At 37.1% G+C, this 19,849-nt stretch overlaps 1 protein-coding gene across 9 annotated transcripts in view; it reads left to right on the forward strand.

Annotated features, from left to right (window-relative positions):
• STK33 (serine/threonine kinase 33) overlaps positions 1-19,849 on the forward strand; it is a 181,986-nt gene that overhangs the window by 123,492 nt on the left and 38,645 nt on the right. For all 9 annotated transcript variants that reach the window (XM_067750009.1, XM_067750002.1, XM_067750008.1 and 6 more), the window contains 3 exons: positions 9,715-9,790; positions 13,848-13,960; positions 14,416-14,501. In XM_067750009.1, coding sequence (XP_067606110.1) covers positions 9,715-9,790; positions 13,848-13,960; positions 14,416-14,501 — 275 coding nt within the window. The remainder of the gene's footprint in view (positions 1-9,714; positions 9,791-13,847; positions 13,961-14,415; positions 14,502-19,849) is intronic.

Below are 19,849 nucleotides of genomic sequence, written 5' to 3' on the forward strand. Positions count from 1 at the left end.
GGTACATCCCTGTTGCAGTCTGTTTCTTTATATTGCTGAACAGTTGTCCGTTGTATGTTGTTTATATATTTATTAGCTGATGGGCATGTGGATTGTTTCCAGTTTGGAGCTATTATGAATAATCCTGCTATGGACATTCGTGTACAAGTTTTGTTTTTTTTGTTAAGCTTTTTGTAAAATTTATTTACTTTATTTTATTTATTTTTGGCTATGTTGGGTCTTCGTTGCTGTGCACAGGCTTTCTCTAGTTGCGGCGGGGGGGCTTCTCTTCGTTGCAGTGCGCAGGCTTCTCATTGTGTTGTCTTCTCTTGTTGCAGAGCGCGGGCTCTAGGCGTGTGGGCTTCAGTAGTTGTGGCTCACGGACTCAGTAGTTGTGGCTCGCAGGCTCTAGAGAACAGGCTCAGTAGTTGTGGTGCATGGGCTTAGTTGCTCCATGGCATGTGGGATTTTCCCGGACTAGGGCTCGAACCCATGACCCCTGCATTGGCAGGCGGATTCTTAACCACTGCACCACCAGGGAAGTCCCTCGTGTACAAGTTTTTTTTGTGGACGTGTGGTTTCATTTTCCTTGGGTAACTGTTTGGCAGTTTCTTACAAAGTATAAACATAAATAATATATGACCCAGCAATTTCACTCCTTGGTAGTTACCCAAGGAAAATGAATTTTCCAAAATTCAATTTTCCAAAATGAATTTTCCAAAAATTTTCCAAAATCAATTTTCCAAAGTGGCTCTAATATTTTCCTTTGCACTAGCAATGTATGAGAGTTCCAGTTTCTTCACATCCTTGCTAACTCTTTATATTACCTATCTTTTTAATTATAGCCACTCTAGTGGTTATGAAGTAGTATCTCATTGTGATTTTTAATTTGCGTTACCTTAATGACCAATGATGTTGAGTATCTTTTCATGTACTTATTAGTCATTCATATATCTTCTCTGATGAAATTTCTATTCAAATCTGTACCTATTGAGATGATCATATATTTTTTCTCTTTAAGTTTATTAATGAAATAATTACATTAATAGATTTTTAAAATGTTGAACCATCCTTGTACTTTTGGATTAAACCCCACTTGGTTTAAGGTACTGCCATATTCAATTTGTCACTACTTTATTTAGGAACTTTGAGTGTAGCTTTCTTTCTTTCAGCTGCCCTTGTCATTTTGATGTTAGGGTTATAATATCCTCATTTTAAAAATAAAATATTTTCACTTTTTTTATGCTCATGAACCACTTAAGCAATAGAAATTACCTGTTCATTAATTATTTGATGAAATTTCCCCTTAAAATTTTTTGGTCCTGATACCCTTTGGGGGATAAAGTTTCTATTATTAATTTATATTAGGTTATTCAAGTTTTTCACATCTTCTTGAGTCATTTTGATAATTTATGTTTTTCAGAAAATTTCAAAATATCCAGTGTAACATTTGCAAAAATGAATCCTGTGTTCAGTCACAGAGAAAACTCCTAAAAATTGGAAACCTTTAAGTCACAATTACCTAGTATAATGAAGAAAGCTAGACAGAAAAACCAAAAGGCTAGATAAATTAACACACATTCACATGAGCATCAAACACATCCCAACCACCTAGAAAATTTAATCCCCCCACCCCCCTGGCAACCACCCATTTGTTCTCTATATCTATGAACCTGTTTCCATTTTGTATTACATTGTTCGTTTGTTTTGTTTTTTAGATTCCACATATAAGTAAGATCATACAGTATTTGTCTTTCTCTTTCTAGCTTATTTCACTTGGCATAATAACCTCAAGAACCATCCATGTTGTTGCAAACGGCAAGATTGAATTTTTATGGCTGAGTAGTATTCTATTGTATATGTAAACCACATCTTCTTTATCCATTCGTCTATCAATGGGCACTTAGGTTGCTTCCATATCTTGGTTATTGTACATAATGCTGCGTTGAACATAGGGGTGCAGACATCTTTTCAAATTCTTGGTTTTTTGTTTTCTAGGGGTTTTTTTCCAGAAAAATACCCAGAAGTGGAATTGCTGGATCGTATGGCAGTTTTATTTTTAACTGTTTGCAGAATCTTCATACTATCTTCCAGAGCGGCTGCACCAATTTCCATTCCTACCAACCAGTGCATGAGGGTTCACTTTTCTCCACATCCTCACCAACATCTGCTACTTGTTGTCTTTTTGGTGGTAGCCATTCTGACAGGTGGGAGGTGGTATCTCATTGTAGCTTTAATTTGCATTTCCCTGGTAGTTAGAGATGTTGAGCACCTTTTCACGTGCCTGTTGGCCCTCTGTATGTCTTCTTTGGAAAATATCTATTCAGGTCCTCTGCCCATTTTTAAATCGGGTTGTTTGGTTTTTTGATGTTGAGTTGTATGATTCTTGGTATATTTTGGTTATTAACCATTATCAGATATATCATTTGCAAATATCTTTTCCCATTTAGCAGGTGGCCTTTTCACTTTGTTGATAGTTTCCTTCTCTGTGCAAAAGCTTTTTAATTTGTTGTAGTCTGATTTGCTTATTTTTGCTTTTGTTTCCCTTGCCTGAGGAGACACATCCAAAAAATATTGCTAAGACCTGTGTCAAAGAGCGTACTGCCTATGTTTTCTTCTAGGGGGTTTATGGTTTCAGGTCTTACATTTAAGTCTTTTATCAATTTTGAGATTATTTAAATTGTATATGGTATGAGAAACTAGTCCATTTTGAGTCTTTTCCATGCAGCTGTCCAGTTTTCCCAACATCATTTATTGTAGAGGCTGTCATTTCTCCATTGTATATTCTCGCCTCCTTTGTCATAGATTAATTGACCATGTAAGTGTGGGTTCATTTCTGGCTCTCTATTGTGCTCCATTGATCTATGTGTCTATTTTTGTGCCAGTGCCATACTGTTTTGATTACTGTCACTTTGTATTATAGTTTGAAATTGAGCAACATGATATCTCCAGCTCTGTTCTTTCTCAATATTATTTTGGCTATTCAGGAGGGTCTTTTGTGTTTCCATACAAATTTTAGAATTATTTGTTCTAGTCTGTGAAAAATACCATTGTTATTTTGATAGGGATTGCACTGAATCTCTAGATTGCCTTGAGCAGTATGGTCATTTAAATAATATTAATTCTTCCAGTCCATGAGCATGGTATATCTTTCCATTTGTGTCATCTTCAATTTCTTTCATCATTGTCTTATAGTTTTCTGAGCACAGGTCTTTTACCTCTTTAGTTAGATTTATTCCTAGGTATTTTATTCTTTTTGATGCAATTGTAAATGAGATTGTTGTCTTTTTTTTAATTGACATATAGTTGATTTACAGTGTTGTGTTAATTTCTGCTGTACAGCAAAGTGATTCAGTTATACATATGTATACATTCTTTTTTATATTGTTTCCTTTATAGTTTACCATGGGATATTGAATATAGTTCCCTGTGCTATGCAGTAGGACCTTGTTGTTTATTCATTCTATATATAATAGTTTGCATCTGCTAACCCCAAGCTCCCAATCCACCCCTCCCCTACTCCCCTTCCCTCTTGGAAACCACAAGTCTCTTCTCTATGTCTGTGAGTCTGTTTCTGTTTTGTAGATAGGTTCATTTGTGTCATACTTTAGATTCCACATATAGGTGATGTCCTATGGTATTTGTCTTTCTCTTTCTGACTTACTTCACTTAGTATGATAGTCTCTAAGTCCATCCATATTGCTGCAAATGGCATTATTTCATTCTTTTTTTTACTGCTGCAAAGTATTCCATTGTATATATGTATGACATCTTCTTTATGTATTCATCTGTCAATGGACATTAGGTTGTTTCCATGTCTTTGCTATTGTGAATAGTGCTAGTATGAACATAGGGGTGCATGTAGCCTTTTGAATTAGAGTTTTGTCCAGATATATGCCTGGCAGTAGGATTGCTGGATCATATGGCAGCTCTATTTTTAGTTTTTTGAGAAACCTACATACTGTTTTCCATAGTGGCTGCACCAATTTACATTCCCATTAACAGTGTAGGAGGGTTCCTTTTTCTCCACACCCTCTCCAGCATTTGTTATTTGTATTTGTAGACTTTTTAATGATGGTCATTCTGACCTGTGTGAGGTGGTACCTCATTGTAGTTTTGATTTGCATTTCTCTAATAATCAGCAATGTTGAGCATCTTTTCATGTGCCTGTTGGCCATCTGTCTCTCTTCTTTGGAGAAATGTCTGTTTAGGTCTTCTGTCCATTTTTTTATTGGGTTGTTTGTTTTTTTGTTGTTGTGTTGTATGAGCTGTTTGTATATTTTGGAAATTAAGCCCTTGTTGGTCGCATCATTTGCAAATATTTTCTCCCAGTCTGTAGGTTATCTTTTCATTTTGTTTATGGTTTCCTTTGCTGTACAGAAGCTTGTAAGTTTGATTAGGTCCCATTTGTTTATTTTTGCTTTTATTTCTGTTGCCTTGGCAGACTGACTTAAGAACAGTTTGGTATGATTTATGTTAAAGAATGTCTTGCCTATATTCTCTTCAAGGAGTTTTATGGTATCATGTCTTATATTTGAGTCTTTAAGCCATTTTGAGTTTATTTTTTGTGTATGTTGAGAGGGTGTGTTCTAACTTCGTTGGTTTACATGTGGCTGTCCAACTTTCCTAACACCCCTTGCTGAAGAGACTGTCTTCTTTCCATTGTACATTCTTACCTCCTTTGTCAAAGATTAATTGACTTTAGGTGTGTAGGTTTATTTCTGGGCTCACTATTCTGTTCCATTGATCCATATGTGGGATTGTTTTCTTAATTTCTCTTTCTGATAATTTGTTGTTAGTGTATAGCAATGCAATAAATATCTAAATATTAATTCTGTATCCTGCAACTTTACTGAATTCATTTATTCTAATAGTTCTTTGTTGTCATTTTTAGGATTTTCTGTATACAGTATCATGTCATCTGCAAACAGTGATGGCTTTAACTCTTCCTTTCCAGTTTGGATTCCTTTTATTTCTTTTTCTTATCTGATGGCCATGGCTAGGACTTCCAATACTATATTGAATAAAAGTGGTGAGAGTGGACATCCTTGTCTTGTTCCTGCTCTTAGAGGATATGCTTTCAGCTTTTTACCATTGAGTATGATGTTCACTGTGGGTTTGCCATTATGGCCTTTATTATATTGAGGTATGTTCCCTCATACCCACTTTCTGGAGAGTTTTTGTCATAAATGGGTGTTGAATTTTGTCAAAAGCTTTTTCTGCATCTATTAGGATGATCATATGATTTTTACCCTTCAATTTGTTAATGTGGTGTATCACATTGATTGATTTGAAGATATTGAACCATCCTGAGTTCCTGCACTAAATATCACTTACTCGTGGTATATGATTCTTTTAATGTATTATTGAATTTGGTTTGCTAAGATTTTTTTGAGGATTTTTTACATCTGGTTCATTAGTGATATTGGCCTATAATTTTCTTTTTTGTGGTATCTTTACCTGGTTTTGATAGCAGGCTGACACTGGCCTTGTAGAATAAGTTTGGAAATCCTCCTTCCTCTTCAGCTTTTTGGAATAGCTTGATAAGGATAGGTGTTAATTCTTCTTAAGTGTTTTATAGAATTTACCTGTGAAGCTATCTGGTCTTGGACTTTTGTTTGTTGGGAGTTTTTAAATTACTGATCCAATTTTATTACTGGTAATTGGTCTCTTCATATTTTCTATTTCTTCCTGATTCAGTCTTGGGAGAGTGTACATTTCAAGGAATTTATCTGTTCCTTCTAAATTGTCCATTTGATTGTTATATAATTGTTCATAGTAATCTCTTACGATACTTTGTATTTCTGTGGTGTTGGTTGTAACTTCTCTTTCATTCTGATTTTATTTGTGTCTTCTATCTTGTTTCTTGATGAGTCTTGCTAAAGGTTTATCAATTTTATCTTTTTGAAGAACTAGCTCTTAGTTTCATTGTTCTTTTCTATATCTTTTTAGTCTCTATTTCTTTTATTTCCTATCTGATCTTTATTTTTTTCTTCCTTCTACTAATTTTGGGTTTTGTTTGTTCTTCTTTTTCTAGTTCCTTTAAGGGTAAGGCTAGATTGTTTATTTGAGGTTTTTCTTGTTTCCCGAGGTAAGGCTTGTGTCTCCATAAACTTCCCTCTTAGAACTACTTTTGCTGTGGCCCACAGATTTTAGATCATTGTATTCCCATTTTTATTTCTGTTTAGGTCTTTTTGATTTCCTCTTTGACTTATTCAATGGCCCACTGGTTGTTTAGTAGTATATTATTTAAACTTCATGTGTTTGTGCTTTCTGCAGTTTTTTTTTTTTTTTCATTTTGCCCAATTCTCTGTGTCTATTTCTATGTATTAGGTATGTTGGTTGCATTTTCTGATCTTGGAGAAGTGGCCTTATATAGGAGATGTCCTGTGGGGCCCAACAGCATGCTCCTCTCTGGTCACTGGAGCTATATGTTCTCGGGGCAACTCCTATGTGGGCTGCATGCACCCTTCTGCTGTGGTAGGGCTGACTACTGTGAGCACACTGGTAGGTGGGACTGGCCCCCAGCCTGGTTGGCTTTGAGGCTGTGTCATGTCCAGTGGCTCTGGGCCTGCTAGAAGGTGGGGTAGGCTTACTGCAGGGTTAACTGCATGGGGCTTCTGCTGGCCTGCTGGTGGGCAAGGCTGGGTTCCCACATGGCGTCTGAATGGTATGGGGGGCTTAGTGCTGGTGTAAGTCTGCTGGTGGGCGGGCCAGGTCTTGGCAGCTGCCTACCAGGGGTGTGGGGCTGGTGTGTGCCTGCTGGTGGGTGGGGCAGGTCCTGGCGCTAATAAGCTAGGGGGAGGCATCCAAAATGGTGCTTACCAGCACCAGTGTCCACGTGTTACAATGAACTCCCCAAAAGGGCTGCTGCCAGTCAGCAGGGGGAGTCCTAGTTGCTCCCTCCCTCTCTGGGAGGTTTTCCAAGATCAGCAAGTGGGTCTGACTCATTTTCAAAGTACTGCCTCTGAGCTGGGATTCAGAGTGGATGAGATTTTGTGTGCACTCTTGAAGAGTGGAGTCTCTTGTTTGCTGTAGCACTCCAGCTCTCCCAGACATAAGCCCTGCTGGTTTTCAGAGGGAGACGTTCTGGGGGCTTTGTATTCCTGGCGCAAGACCCCCTGGGCTGGGGAGCCCGCTGTGGGACCAAGAGCCCTCACTCCCTGGGAAGGACCTCAAGACCGTGACATTCCTCCTGTCTGTGGCTCGCCGATCTGAGAGCGTAGGTCCTAACTCTACTGTGTCTGCGCCCCTCCTATCCATCTTCTTGTAGTTCCTACTTATGTCTTCAGTTGTGGAAATTGTTTTCTGCTGGTTTTCAGGTCATTCCTATAGACAGTCGCTCTGTAAGTGGTGGTAATTTTGGTGTGTCTGTGGAAGTTCACGGTCTTCCTGCTCTGCCATCTCGGCCGCCTAGTCAATACTGTTAATTTAATCGTGCTTGCTTCCTCTGATGATTTCTAAGAGAGTTATTAAAGTCACTCACCAGCGCAGGGCTTTGATAGATTCTTTTTGTACTTTGAGTAGATTTCTTTAAAATATACTTTATTGAAACATAATTTACATATAATATAATGCACAGATTTTAAGTGTAAAGTTTAGTGAGTTTTGACAAATACATATACTTGTACAATTACCACCCCAGTGAATATATAGAACATTTCCATCACCCCAGGAATTTCCTTTGTGTCCCTCCCAGTCGATTCCTCACCCAGACCCCAGCAACCACTGATGATTTCCATTACCTTAGTTTAGTTTTGCTTGTCTAGAATTTATATAAATTGAATCATAAGTATATATTCTTTTGTGTCTGTCTTCTTCCGTTCCATGTAATGATTTTGAGACTTACCCGTGTTGTTATATCAGTAGTTTATTCATTTTTATGGCTGAGCAGTATACCTAGTTCATTGTTTCTTTGTCTGCTTGATGCATAAAGCTTCTACATTGTTTTATCTTATTTGGGAAGAGGCTACTTTAGATTCTATTCATATCCTCCTGTTGGCAAAAGACATCTGGTCTGTAGTTACATGGGGAAAATATATCCAAGCACCCTGAGTTTTATGCCTGCTTATTAGTTGTCTGCACTGTGAGACAAGTGAGAGAACAAGAGAGAAGGCAGATGGTTTGTGGAGCTTTGCTGACTTCCTAAATGGCTTCTTGGCCCAGCCAGTCTGGCCTTTGCCTCCCTGTGAGAGCTGCGATGACAGTGCAAGTAGAAATGCCCCTGATAATTAAGGTGACTCCGAAAGAGGGAGTGAGGGCTCCAAATTCCGGGCCCCTGCTGCGTGATGCACCTACATGGAGGTCTGTCAGGGAATCGGATCACGGAATCTGCCCTTGTCGTAGACATGCAGCCATAGAGCAACTTGAGCTTTAATGATTCCATATTTTAAAAGTTTAAGTAGAGTTAAAGAATACAAGTAATTGCTTAAAGGAAAATATTAATTTTAATTTTCAGTGATTTAGAGAAGAATTATTCAATTTGTTAATTATCTACAGTTGAGCCTGTTCTCTTTCTTCTGTTTACCTTTTAACTCCTTTGTTGTTGCTTTTTAGTTCCTTTAACAATAGGCAGAGGAAATGAAATTTCATTTGCTTTCAGTAGTTATAAAAGCTGTGTGTATGTTGGGGGGGTGATTGAAACTGTTTTCTAAAGTAAAAACACCTTTTACATGGGAGGCGCTGTGTAACAGTGTTGCTTTAGGTGAGTCGCTTCATATGTGTACCTGAACCTTAATTTCCTCGCTGGCAAAGTAAGTCATGGCTACATACCCGTCTCACATGATTCTTAACATAATTTACACGAATAACATCATCTATACAAAAGTGCTTTGTCAATTTTAAAGTTCTATTCAAACACACGCAGTTGACCCTTGAACGACGCAGGGGTGAATCCACGTATAACTTACAGTCGGCCCTGTGTGGTGCTACCTAGCTGTAGAAGTATAATAGACATAGTCCTGGAATATCATATGTGACTTTTTAGAAAGCCAGCCATTATAAAAAACCTAATCATTAAAAAATGTGCTACCTCAAAGTAAAAAAAAAGTTCTACTTTGAGAAGATTGTTTAAAGGAACCCTATTGTGGACACATTGTAAGTAAGTAGCCCAGAGTTGGGGAGTCAGGAGTGCCTGCATCCTAGTCATCATCCTGGACCTAATTGGCTTTTTGATCAAGTTATGTTATAGGAGCTCTCTGTCTTAGTTTTCTCATTTAGAAAATGTGGAAGATAATTCATACTGCCATAGGAGTGCTATGATGTTATTATTACTACTGTTATTTTACTGAAGTGATTTATAACCGTTTATCTTAGTTTCTCTGTAAATCCAGATTTCTACCTATTGGGCTTGTTTCTACCTATTGGGCTTGTATCTACTTAAGGTATGTTTTCAGTTCTGTTTTTGGCAAAGAACTGAGATATTGTTGTCTTCTACTATAACTACACAATCTTTGCAAAATCATTTCTTAACAATTTGAAAGAGATGAAGAGTTGTACATCTAGCTATACAGTGTGTGCCATTGTTCCATCAGAAGCTAAATAGCAGGGGTGAGGATACAGCGACGTCAGTTGTTAAGCCTATACATTATTCACTTAACATCTGCTGTTGGTTCTCTTTTTCCCTGTGGGGGAATAAATTACAGCACATCAGCACATTTTTCATGCTTTGTGTTTAAGCATTTAAAAGTCATTTATTGTATTATTAATATTATTTCATTTCTGCTTATTTGGCAGCCCCTGAAGTTATCAATGCCCACGACTATAGCCAGCAGTGTGACATTTGGAGCATAGGTGTCATAATGTACATTTTGTAAGTACCCTGCTAAATGTACAACTTAAAATGAATGGATGATCCCTAACAGTAGAATTACATAGACTTTAAATTAAAACTAAACAATATAGTTTTAAGAAAGCGACTAAAGAAACAGTTGGGAAGTCATTCTAAAAGGTGTCTTATTAGTTGTCAGGTACATCCATTAGGTATTTTTTTAATACAATCAATTTATAACTTTCAGCTTTTCTTTTCATTGATCTATAAATGCTACAATGCACTGTATGATCTGAGCCACATGAAAAACTTGCCTCAGCACCTCCCTGATCCTTTGCTACAAAACAAAAGCTTCTTTGTATTTTCTCAAGAGATTCACTTATAGAGCATCAGGTAGAGGGAGGTCCTGGGACCTGGCACGAGAGCCACCTGATGGACAGGGCACGTGTGAGGAGCGGGCAGTAACCAGATAAAGGTTCAGCCCAGGGTCCAGAGAGTATTCTGTTGTTTCTACTTCTCTTCATGCTACTGAAAATGTTGGCCTTTCTTGCTCTCTCTTCTGTCTCACTCTCAAGATTCAGTCAAACCCCATGGCCTGTATTTTTCCTTTGAAGTGTCCTCACCTATTATTTCATTTCTCTTCACTTGTATCATTTCTCCTTACAATCCCTTTCTAGAAGATTACAGTGTCTTTCTGTCGGTTCTCCTGCCTCTGGTTCATCCTTCACACAGTTGTCAGAGTTGTCTTTCTAAATCACAAATCTGATTGTACTACTTTCCTGATTAACAACCTCTGGTAATTCTCCCTGGCTGTAGAAAAATCTCAGAGCATCCCCGCATGGCGTAACACAAAGCTTCCACTGCCTGGCTCCAGAGTGCCTTTCTAATCTTGGTCTGCATATGTGTTCCCATTCACTTACCCTGTGCTGGTGGACACTCTAGGCCACTCCTTATGACTCAGGCACCCTGTATTGCATGCTTCTGGGTCTTTGCTCATGCAGTTCATTCTGCCTAGATGTTATTTTTTCTTCTCTACTAACCTCTTTCCTGGGTGTGTCCAGCTCACACAGCAAAGACTTCTATTTCCCTAAGTCCTACTCGACCCCAGCAGTTACTACATTCATTATGTGTATACTTTTTGGAATTTAAGGCAGTAGACGAAGATGCATGTAAAACAGTAATGTAGAAAGAAAAACAAAATAATAAGCATATTTAATCAGGAAAGTTTGCACATGTGTAAATATGATAGAATAAATTGTTCACTTTTCTGTGTTCTCATTGCACTTTTAAAAGCTAGATTATAATGGAATATAATTATTGTATTATGTGTATTGTACCTGTTTTTCTTACTCTAAATTCCATGAAGTACAGAGATATGATTCATCTTTGCATCCCTGGTATCTGGTACAATAGTAGACATGTAGTCAGTGCTCAATATTTGTTTGTTAAATTGAATTAAAGTGAATTGTCTAAGAGATGTCCTGCAAAGTTAGTGGTCACTGTTCTGCCTGTTGGTGAATATGAACATTTTTATGTTGATGCAACATGAGTTTTATGGTCATATTGAAGATTTCACTGTGCACTACCTCTTCCAGATCGTTTCTAAATATTGACATCACAGTAGTTATATTTTCACAGTCCTGTGAAATGGAATACACGGGCAGTAGAAATTGGATGTTGTGATCGTAGTTGTAACTCAGATAGCTGACATATCACTGCTTAGATTGCATAAAGTATAAATGTATTCACAAAGTTTTTGATCATTGTTCTGTGCTGATTAGAATCATATTAAAATTCTGAGCCTTAGTTTTAAATTAAAAATACAACTATTTAAAATTAGTGTTTTATACTCTCACGACTTTCTGGACAACACAAGTCAAACATAATACATGTGAACTCTTATTACACCATTCATGTGGTATTTGCTGCCTTCTTAGTTTGAATTTGGTGTTAAGGGAAGTGATAGTGTATTACATACCTTAAATTTTTTTCTCCTACTTAAAGATGTAATTTTAATTTTTCTGCTTCTGAGTGTGACTGCGTATCATAATGATGACATATTTTTTTCTTTACAGTAGACTCTTGCTTAGCTAATCAGTGCCTATTCATTAATCTGCCTGAGCCCAGTGGTCTTACAGATAATTTCCTTCAACAAGGGCACAAACATATTACCTTCTCCAGGGGGGTTATTTTCTTGTTTATCAGTTACCCCTGTTTCATTGCTACTTAATTGGACAATGATAACATACTTTCTCAAGGTGAAATTGACATAAATACTCTTTATGGGCACTATCTTTTGCTGTTTTGATTCCTATGAAGCAAAATAATCGGAAGGCTTTAAGAGGCATTTTTCACGTCTTGGATTCCCTTTTCTGGATGTGCAGAAAATTGCTGTCATAAAATTTCATACGCTGCTGATTGACCAACCATTAGATACATTTTGTGTGAATAAAATTGTAAAGGACAGAAAAAAGTGGAATTTTTAAAATGTAGCCCTTGAGCTATATAGTTGCATGCTAGTCAGGCAGTGTGGGAGCAGCTAAGAAATTGGTGAATGTGCATATCACTGGTTGTTAACAGACTCAATGAGCCAGGCTTTTGCTGGCCTGTACTTGCTATAATAGATTGTAATTGTCCATAAGACCATTTTTTTGGGCTTTTTTTTATTGCATTTTAAAACTAAACAGTAGTAAGGCAAGTAAGATCAGAGAGAGGAGGGTCAGAATGAGCTGGAGAAATAAAAAGTATTAAAATGAGAGTTTGCAGAACAATTTAATAAATATTTATCACTTAACAAGAACCTATTGGTAAATGAAAAGCTGTGTTATCCAGCCTAGTTTGATAAATTACTAGGATGAGAACAGCTCTCCCCCTTCCCCCCCCCAGAAAATCATTGTCATGTAAGATATTTACCAAATTTAGACTTATTCAAAAAATATTCGTGGGAAAGGTTTTTAAAGAACTTTAAGAAAAATATGACTAAAAACAAAAATCAGTAAAAATCTGTTAAGAGACCTGGAGATCATTATACATTATACTTATGTACATAATAGACCAGCATTTGGGAAGTGTAATGGAATTCTGCCGTTTTACTGTTTCCATAATAAAGTGGAAAAGTATAATCCTGAGAGTTGAAGAATAGACATACAGAGTTAGAGTTGCCTCTGTGATGAGTCCAGGTCCAACTTCTCTCTGGTTGTCATTGGGAAAATCTGGTTGTTGTCTACAGGGTTGCCCTCAGATGTTGGGGTTGATGATAAAGATGATGGCTAACGTTTGCAACTTTTAAGCATGTTCTTGTAGTTTTGGACTAGATCACCTATGGAAGCATAGGCTTGCCATGCTCTTTGTAAAGTATAGCACGGTGCTTCCTTTAAAAGATTCTAAAGACTCATAGTCCCCGTACTACAGAATCTACAAATAAGCCCATGTTTACTGTATACACATGGCTTTACTGATATTGGTTGTTACATATACTCAGCTTTCACCCTTCCAGACTGATTTTCCTCATTCAGATTTTCTTCATTTTATGTATCATTTTTGAAGAGTTGTGGCCATTTTAATGGATTTTTGGTTTTGACTCAGAGCCTGTAGACCCCAGGGTCATTCTTACTATCACTAACATTCGTGTAGCATTTTACCACAGGTAAAACTCTTACATGGTCATTAGAGTCTGATAACTCTCGTTAGACTCTGATAACTCTGTATATCTTTCTGTAAGTCCAATGTGAATTATGTACCTTAAGGTGTTACCTTACCTTTGCTCACGTTGAAGTGTTTCTCCTCTATCATCCACCACTATTACTGTGCACTTAAACTCACACACCTTTCTGTATTTTAACCCTTTAGTGTTTCCCCACCTGGAAGAGCTTTGGGTCATTTGCAAATGTGGAAGTTCCAATGTATACAAGAGCCTAGCACAGATCTTGCAAAAGCCCTTCGCTTCCATTTCTACATCCAGAGAAGTTCCCACCTCTTTCTCTCCTTTATTTAAATATGAAGCACCACTACTTCCAAGTCCTGTGGAAACTTAATTTTTAATAGCCTCATTCTGATTATTTTTTAAAAAATCTTAACAAAACGACTGTCTTTGTTGTAGATTATGTGGAGAAGCACCCTTTATGGCAAGCTCAGAAGAGAAGCTTTTTGAGTTAATAAGAAAGGGAGAACTACATTTTAAAGGTTCAGTCTGGGATTCCATAAGTGATTCTGGTAAGTATAGATTTGTTATTATTTACTAAAGCAAGTATACATAATATAAGAAAGGCAGCCAGTAACTCAGATACTTTAGATCTCTGGTTAGTCATTAAATTTACTTGTAGAAATACACTATTTACTTGTGGTAATAGTGATATCTTCACTGTGCTTGTTATAGTTGAAACTTTCAGCAAAAACAGAAAATGCATAATAAAAATTGAAGAGGAAATTTGCTGATCATCTAGCTAATTTTTTACTATAGACCATAAACCAGGTAATCCAGGCAATAAAACCTCACTGTAGGCCTTAAACTTTATTTAATACTAGCCATTGGTACTGATGATACTTATTTTATAACTGAGAAGTTTCCTTCATATCATACAGACCTAATCCTAAATAAACTGGAAAATGTGTGGTACTAATTATAGTTGAGATAAATAAGACTTTCAGGATTTTTCCCTTATTTGCAGCTAAAAGTGTTTTGAAACAACTTATGAAAGTAGATCCTGCTCATAGAATCACAGCTAAGGAACTACTAGATAACCAGTGGTTAACGGTAAGTTACAGTATTACTTCTTTTTTTTCTTTTTGGCATGCCGTCATTGCTTATTTCTTCTCATCTGGCCTTGTAGTTTATATATAGTCTTCTTAAAACAGTCATTTAGTTTCATCTTCTGACAAGTTAAAAAAATTATTGAGTGTTGCCACATTTCTGAAATGGGTATTTTCAAACTGTTAAAATTACTACCACTGTTGTTTATATATGTTTATAGAGGTTTAAATGAACTTTTCTTTTGTATCAAATCCAGTAAAATAGAGCTGAGAAATGTCCATTATTAAAGCTGTGGAATATTGAAGCAGTCTGTATAGTTTAGTGATGTAAAGCACTGGAACCATCTACTTCTCTTTCAACTCTTTGGATGCAAGGAATCTTCAGGGATTCAGAAAAGCCAAGGTCTTCTAACAGTGTCTGTTGCCTGGCTTGAAATCTTGAGTAATTATTCATTTACATATTGCTTTCCCCCATTGGACTAATGCCTTGAGCAGTGACCCTATGTCTTTTTTTTTTTTTTGCGGTACACGGGCCTCTCACTGTTGTGGCCTCTCTCCCGTTGCGGAGCACAGGCTCTGGACGCGCAGGCTCAGCGGCCATGGCTCACGGGCCCAGCTGCTCCGCGGCCTGTGGGATCTTCCCGGACCGGGGCACGAACGGGTGTCCCCTGCATCGGCAGGCGGACTCTCAACCACTGCGCCACCAGGGAAGCCCTTGTGACCCTATGTCTTACTGGTCTTTGTATCCCTGTACCCAGAACATTACCTGGTCACAGCAGGAACTTTGGAAGAGGATGCTACTACCTCTCAGTATTTATTTTCTCTTTCTTCTGTGGAAATGAGGATCCTGGCTTTTAGCTGGTAACATTGCTATCTTGTCTTCTTTGCTAGTTCTTCCCCATCGTTGCTAGTTATGGTGCTGGTCAATGAGATCTAAGTGGAGGTAGGAGCAATTTCTGGGAAGTGTCCTTAAATGGAGGGGGTATGGCCTTCCTCACATCCATCTTCTTCCCTAGTGACTGAAATGCAGCTGTGATGGGTGGAGTTTAAGTAGCCATATTAGATCATAGAGTGGAATTTATAAACGGGATAGCAGAGCAACAAGATGCAAGGAACCAGGGCTCTTAGCACATAGAGCTGCTATGCCAGCCCTTGATTGCCTACCTCCAGACGTTTTTATATGAGCAGGAGACAAATGTCTGTCATCTTTGAGATACTGTGAAATATGCAGTTAAACCTAATACCAATTAATACAATAATAAATAATTGCTGGATGAGTAGATGATTCAGTAAATGAATATCTGTAGGTATGTCAGAAAATGTCTGAGAATGGAAATTAGAGATTGTCTTAGAGACATAGGAATATTGCTAAGTAATATTTATCTATGCCGAAAGTTATTTTACATCTATGACTTGCTAGACACTGTGTTAGGTACTGCAAATACATGATATGCTTATAATGCAGTAGTAATGTTGAGAGATGATGGTGGCTTGGACAGGGTGGTAGCAATAGAGTTGAAGAGAAATAAATGTAATATATTTTTTAGGTATATTTGATAGGGCTTGGTGATGGATCAGATAAGAGATAAGGATAAGGGAGGTATCAGGATGATTTTTAGATTTTGCTTTAACAGCTGGTTGGATGGTAGTGCCATTTGCTGAGATGTGGAAGACTGTAGGAGAAATAGATTTTTTTTTTTCTGGGGGAAGAGTGGTGAGTCAAGAGTTCCATATGAGACATGCTAAATTTGAGATGCCTATGTAGCATTCAAGTGGAGATTTCAAATAGATCATTGAATGTATGAGCCTGGAACTCGAGAAGAATGAGCTGGAGATATAAATCTGTGAATCCTGAGTATAGATGCCATGTAAAGCCATTGGGCTGAAGAGATAAGCTAGGAAGAAAATACAGATAGAAAGGACAAGAGGCCTTAGCACCCTGCCTTAAACACTACAACATTTAGAAGAGGAGAAGCTAGCAGTGGAGGCTGAAAAGGAATAGCTGATGAGGAAGAAGGAAAGTCAGGAGGGTGGTACCAAGGAAATTAAGTGAGAAGAGTGTTTGAGAAAGCAGGAGCAGTCAGCTCCCAGGTAAACGCTGCCGAGGGGTCAAGATGAGAATGAGTTTTCATTAGAATGGCCAACAGAGGGGTTGATGGTGACCCTGAGGCCTAGATAGGTTTAGATACCATAAATTTATAGTGATAGCATTCTGATTTTCTTTTGGCAATTTCTAATCATTTTTTTTGAATAACATTTTCTTTAAGGACTAAAGAAATTGTCTTCACTCAAAAATGGTTTATATCTGCCCTCTTCTGTGAATGTGTTGAACTCTCAAATGATTCTGTGCAATAAGTATTTCTGGCCTAAAGTAATTGTGCAAATGAGTTAGCAGCTAGATCATTGCAAAACTACTGAGTAGATTTGCAGTACAGCAAAATAAAAACTGTAAAACAGATGGTATGCTTTAGAAATCTATCTCTTTTCAGCATCACACAACATTCGGGTTTGGCCATTTAATTATTTGTTTTCTAATTAGTACAACTTTATTTCTGGCTTTGGTCATTTTTCCAGAAGTCTCCATTTTTGAGCCTCTGTAACATTTGTCTCTATGTAGTCTTTGCCAAATGGATAGAGAAGTGACAGATAGCGTGTACTATATCAGACTATCCTAAGGAGTTCAGTGTATGAAGTTTAGAATACTGGCATTTTGTAAACTTCTGAAAGGCAAAACTCTTTTCTTCTTAACCACTTGAAGTCTTGCTTCCTGTAATTCATATCCTGTTTGAAATAATCTAAAGAGAACACATTAGTTCTCTCAGTGCCTTACTGCTTTATAAGAAGAACTGATCTTCCAATACCGAACAAATAGTAACATTCTTTTCAAAGAGCTTTATTGGATAAAAAGTTTCTATGGTTTACCTATATATTGTGCATTTTGAAATACAGTACATACCTGAAAAGTATTCTGAGAAAAATAATCATTGCTTCGCTATGTACATTTAAGTGAATGGGTCTTAAACAGATATTGTCATCCTGATTTAAAAAGTCAAAGATCGGGACTTCCCTGGTGGCGCAGTGGTTGAGAATCCGCCTGCCAATGCAGGGGATACGGGTTCGAGCCCTGGTCCGGGAAGATCCCACGTGCTGTGCAGCAACTAAGCCCATGTGCCACAACTACTGAGCCCGTGTGCCACAACTACTGAAGCCCGCACACCTAGAGCCCATGCTCTGCAACAAGAGGAGCCACCGCAGTGAGAAGCCCGCGCACCGCAACAAAGAGTAGCCCCCGCTCGCTGCAACTAGAGAAAGACTGTGCACAGCAACGAAGACCCAACACAACCTAAAATAAATAAATAAATAAATTTATAAAAAACAAAACAAAAACCCAGGTATTTAAAAAAAAAAGTCGAAGATCAGATGCAAGGAAAAACAGCCAATAATGACTTTACTACAAAGGAAGAGTTTGATGATGACTCCCACTGCCAAGAGTGTGCCTGTTATCCTCTTTATCCTTTTCTTCTTTTTTGCCCTTTTCATTCTCAGCAGTGGTTCAGGACTTCATTCCTTATTAGATAGTTATGGTTGCCCCTTGGTATTAAGTCCCCTGGTAACAACTAACACCAAGAATTTGCATACTTAACAAGTTTCCCCAGTATTTTTAATGCCTGCTTATATTTAAGAACTCTGTCATAAATTAACAAAAGCATTTTTCTTTTACGGCTTGTCAAAAAGTAGTTTCCGGAGTTGAGCTCTACTGGTATTATTCAGTAATTCCTTCAACAGATTCTTTGTGTGTGTGCCTACCATGTGCCAGGCCCTGTGCTAGGTAATAAAATATAGTTAAAGACATATAGGACCTAGTCTCTGACATGAGGAACTTACAATATAATAAGGAAAACAAGCTATGTATAAGATACAAAGCAAAGAAGAAAATGATAAATGACATAAATTGCCAGATGAACAGAGGGATACAGAGGCAAGCAAGTGTGAAATCAGGAGTTCAATTTGACTGACAAATAAGATGCCTGAAGGAAAGAAGTGGGAAATAAGACTTTAGAAAAGGAAAGAAAATTGTGAGGGCACTTGAATCCCAGGCTAAAGAGTTTTAACTTCCTGCCATAGATAGTGGGGAACAATTGCAAGCTCTTTGACGGAAGGAAATTATTATTATAGTGCGTCAGTCTTGCAGGGTGGCTTATTTTAAACGGGACAACAGTCATTTAAATGTCTATGTTGATTTTAACAAGTGTCTTTTGATTTTAATTCATCGGGCACTATGTGGGTACAAAGATGAATAAAACACAGTCTCTCCCATTGAGTGATTTACCACAAATTACAGTGTACTTTGCTTTTTAGTCACACTTTACAAATGCTCTTGTAATGAACTGTAGGGTCTAACTTCAGAACACTCTTTCCTATGCGTGAACAGGGTCCTTGTTCACTAATTCACAAACTGTTATTTAGGCTTTGGTCATTAGCTTTTAACCTTTAGCCTGTATACTCTATGTAAAAGAATTGGAATTTTCTGATACCTAACTAATTACTGGTAATTATTCTAATACCTAACTATTTTTTTTCCTACTGTATATTTTCTTCCTAAATATATTAAGTCTCTTACCTTTATTTTACTATTGATATATTTACTTATTCTTAAATTCTGAATTATCTTACATATATGAATACACTTTGAAAGCCCTCTTTAATGAAGGTTTTTTAATAAATAAGAATTATGTTTGGAAGTTCATGAACCAGGAACCTTGGGCATTTACTCAAAATTCAGTGATTGATATATACTTAATAATTCAAACAAATATTCATTGAATAACTACTATGTGCTGTGGAGGACACAAGGATGAGTCTGGCATAGTCCCTTCCTACAGGTTGCCCAAAGCATAGTGGAAAGTTTAAAACAAAAACACAGGCAGAGAATGAGTATATGATGTGTGTGTGTGTATACATATTTTATATATATATATATATATATATATATATATATATATATAAAAAATATACTGTATAAAATATATATTCTATAAAATATTATATCATATTTGTACTTATTAATGTATATTAAATATATATTATATTTAATATATAAAACATGTATTTATACAGTATATAGTATAGTAGTAGTACTATTAGGTTTTTAAGAAGAGAGCTATTATTCCCTTTAGCGGGTTACAAAAACCACTTAAAATGAAGGTAATATGTGATCTGACTCTAAATAAATGGGTAAAAGTAGAAATTAAAGTTGGAGTCATGGTAAGAAGGCAGGGGATTCTAGATAGAAAGAACTTTACAAAGATATAGAGAAAGAAAAAATGAAGTATATTAGTAGTTCTGGTTTTT

Source organism: Pseudorca crassidens, chromosome 9 (genome assembly GCF_039906515.1).
Source record: "Pseudorca crassidens isolate mPseCra1 chromosome 9, mPseCra1.hap1, whole genome shotgun sequence".
In the NCBI taxonomy this organism is placed as follows: domain Eukaryota; kingdom Metazoa; phylum Chordata; class Mammalia; order Artiodactyla; family Delphinidae; genus Pseudorca; species Pseudorca crassidens.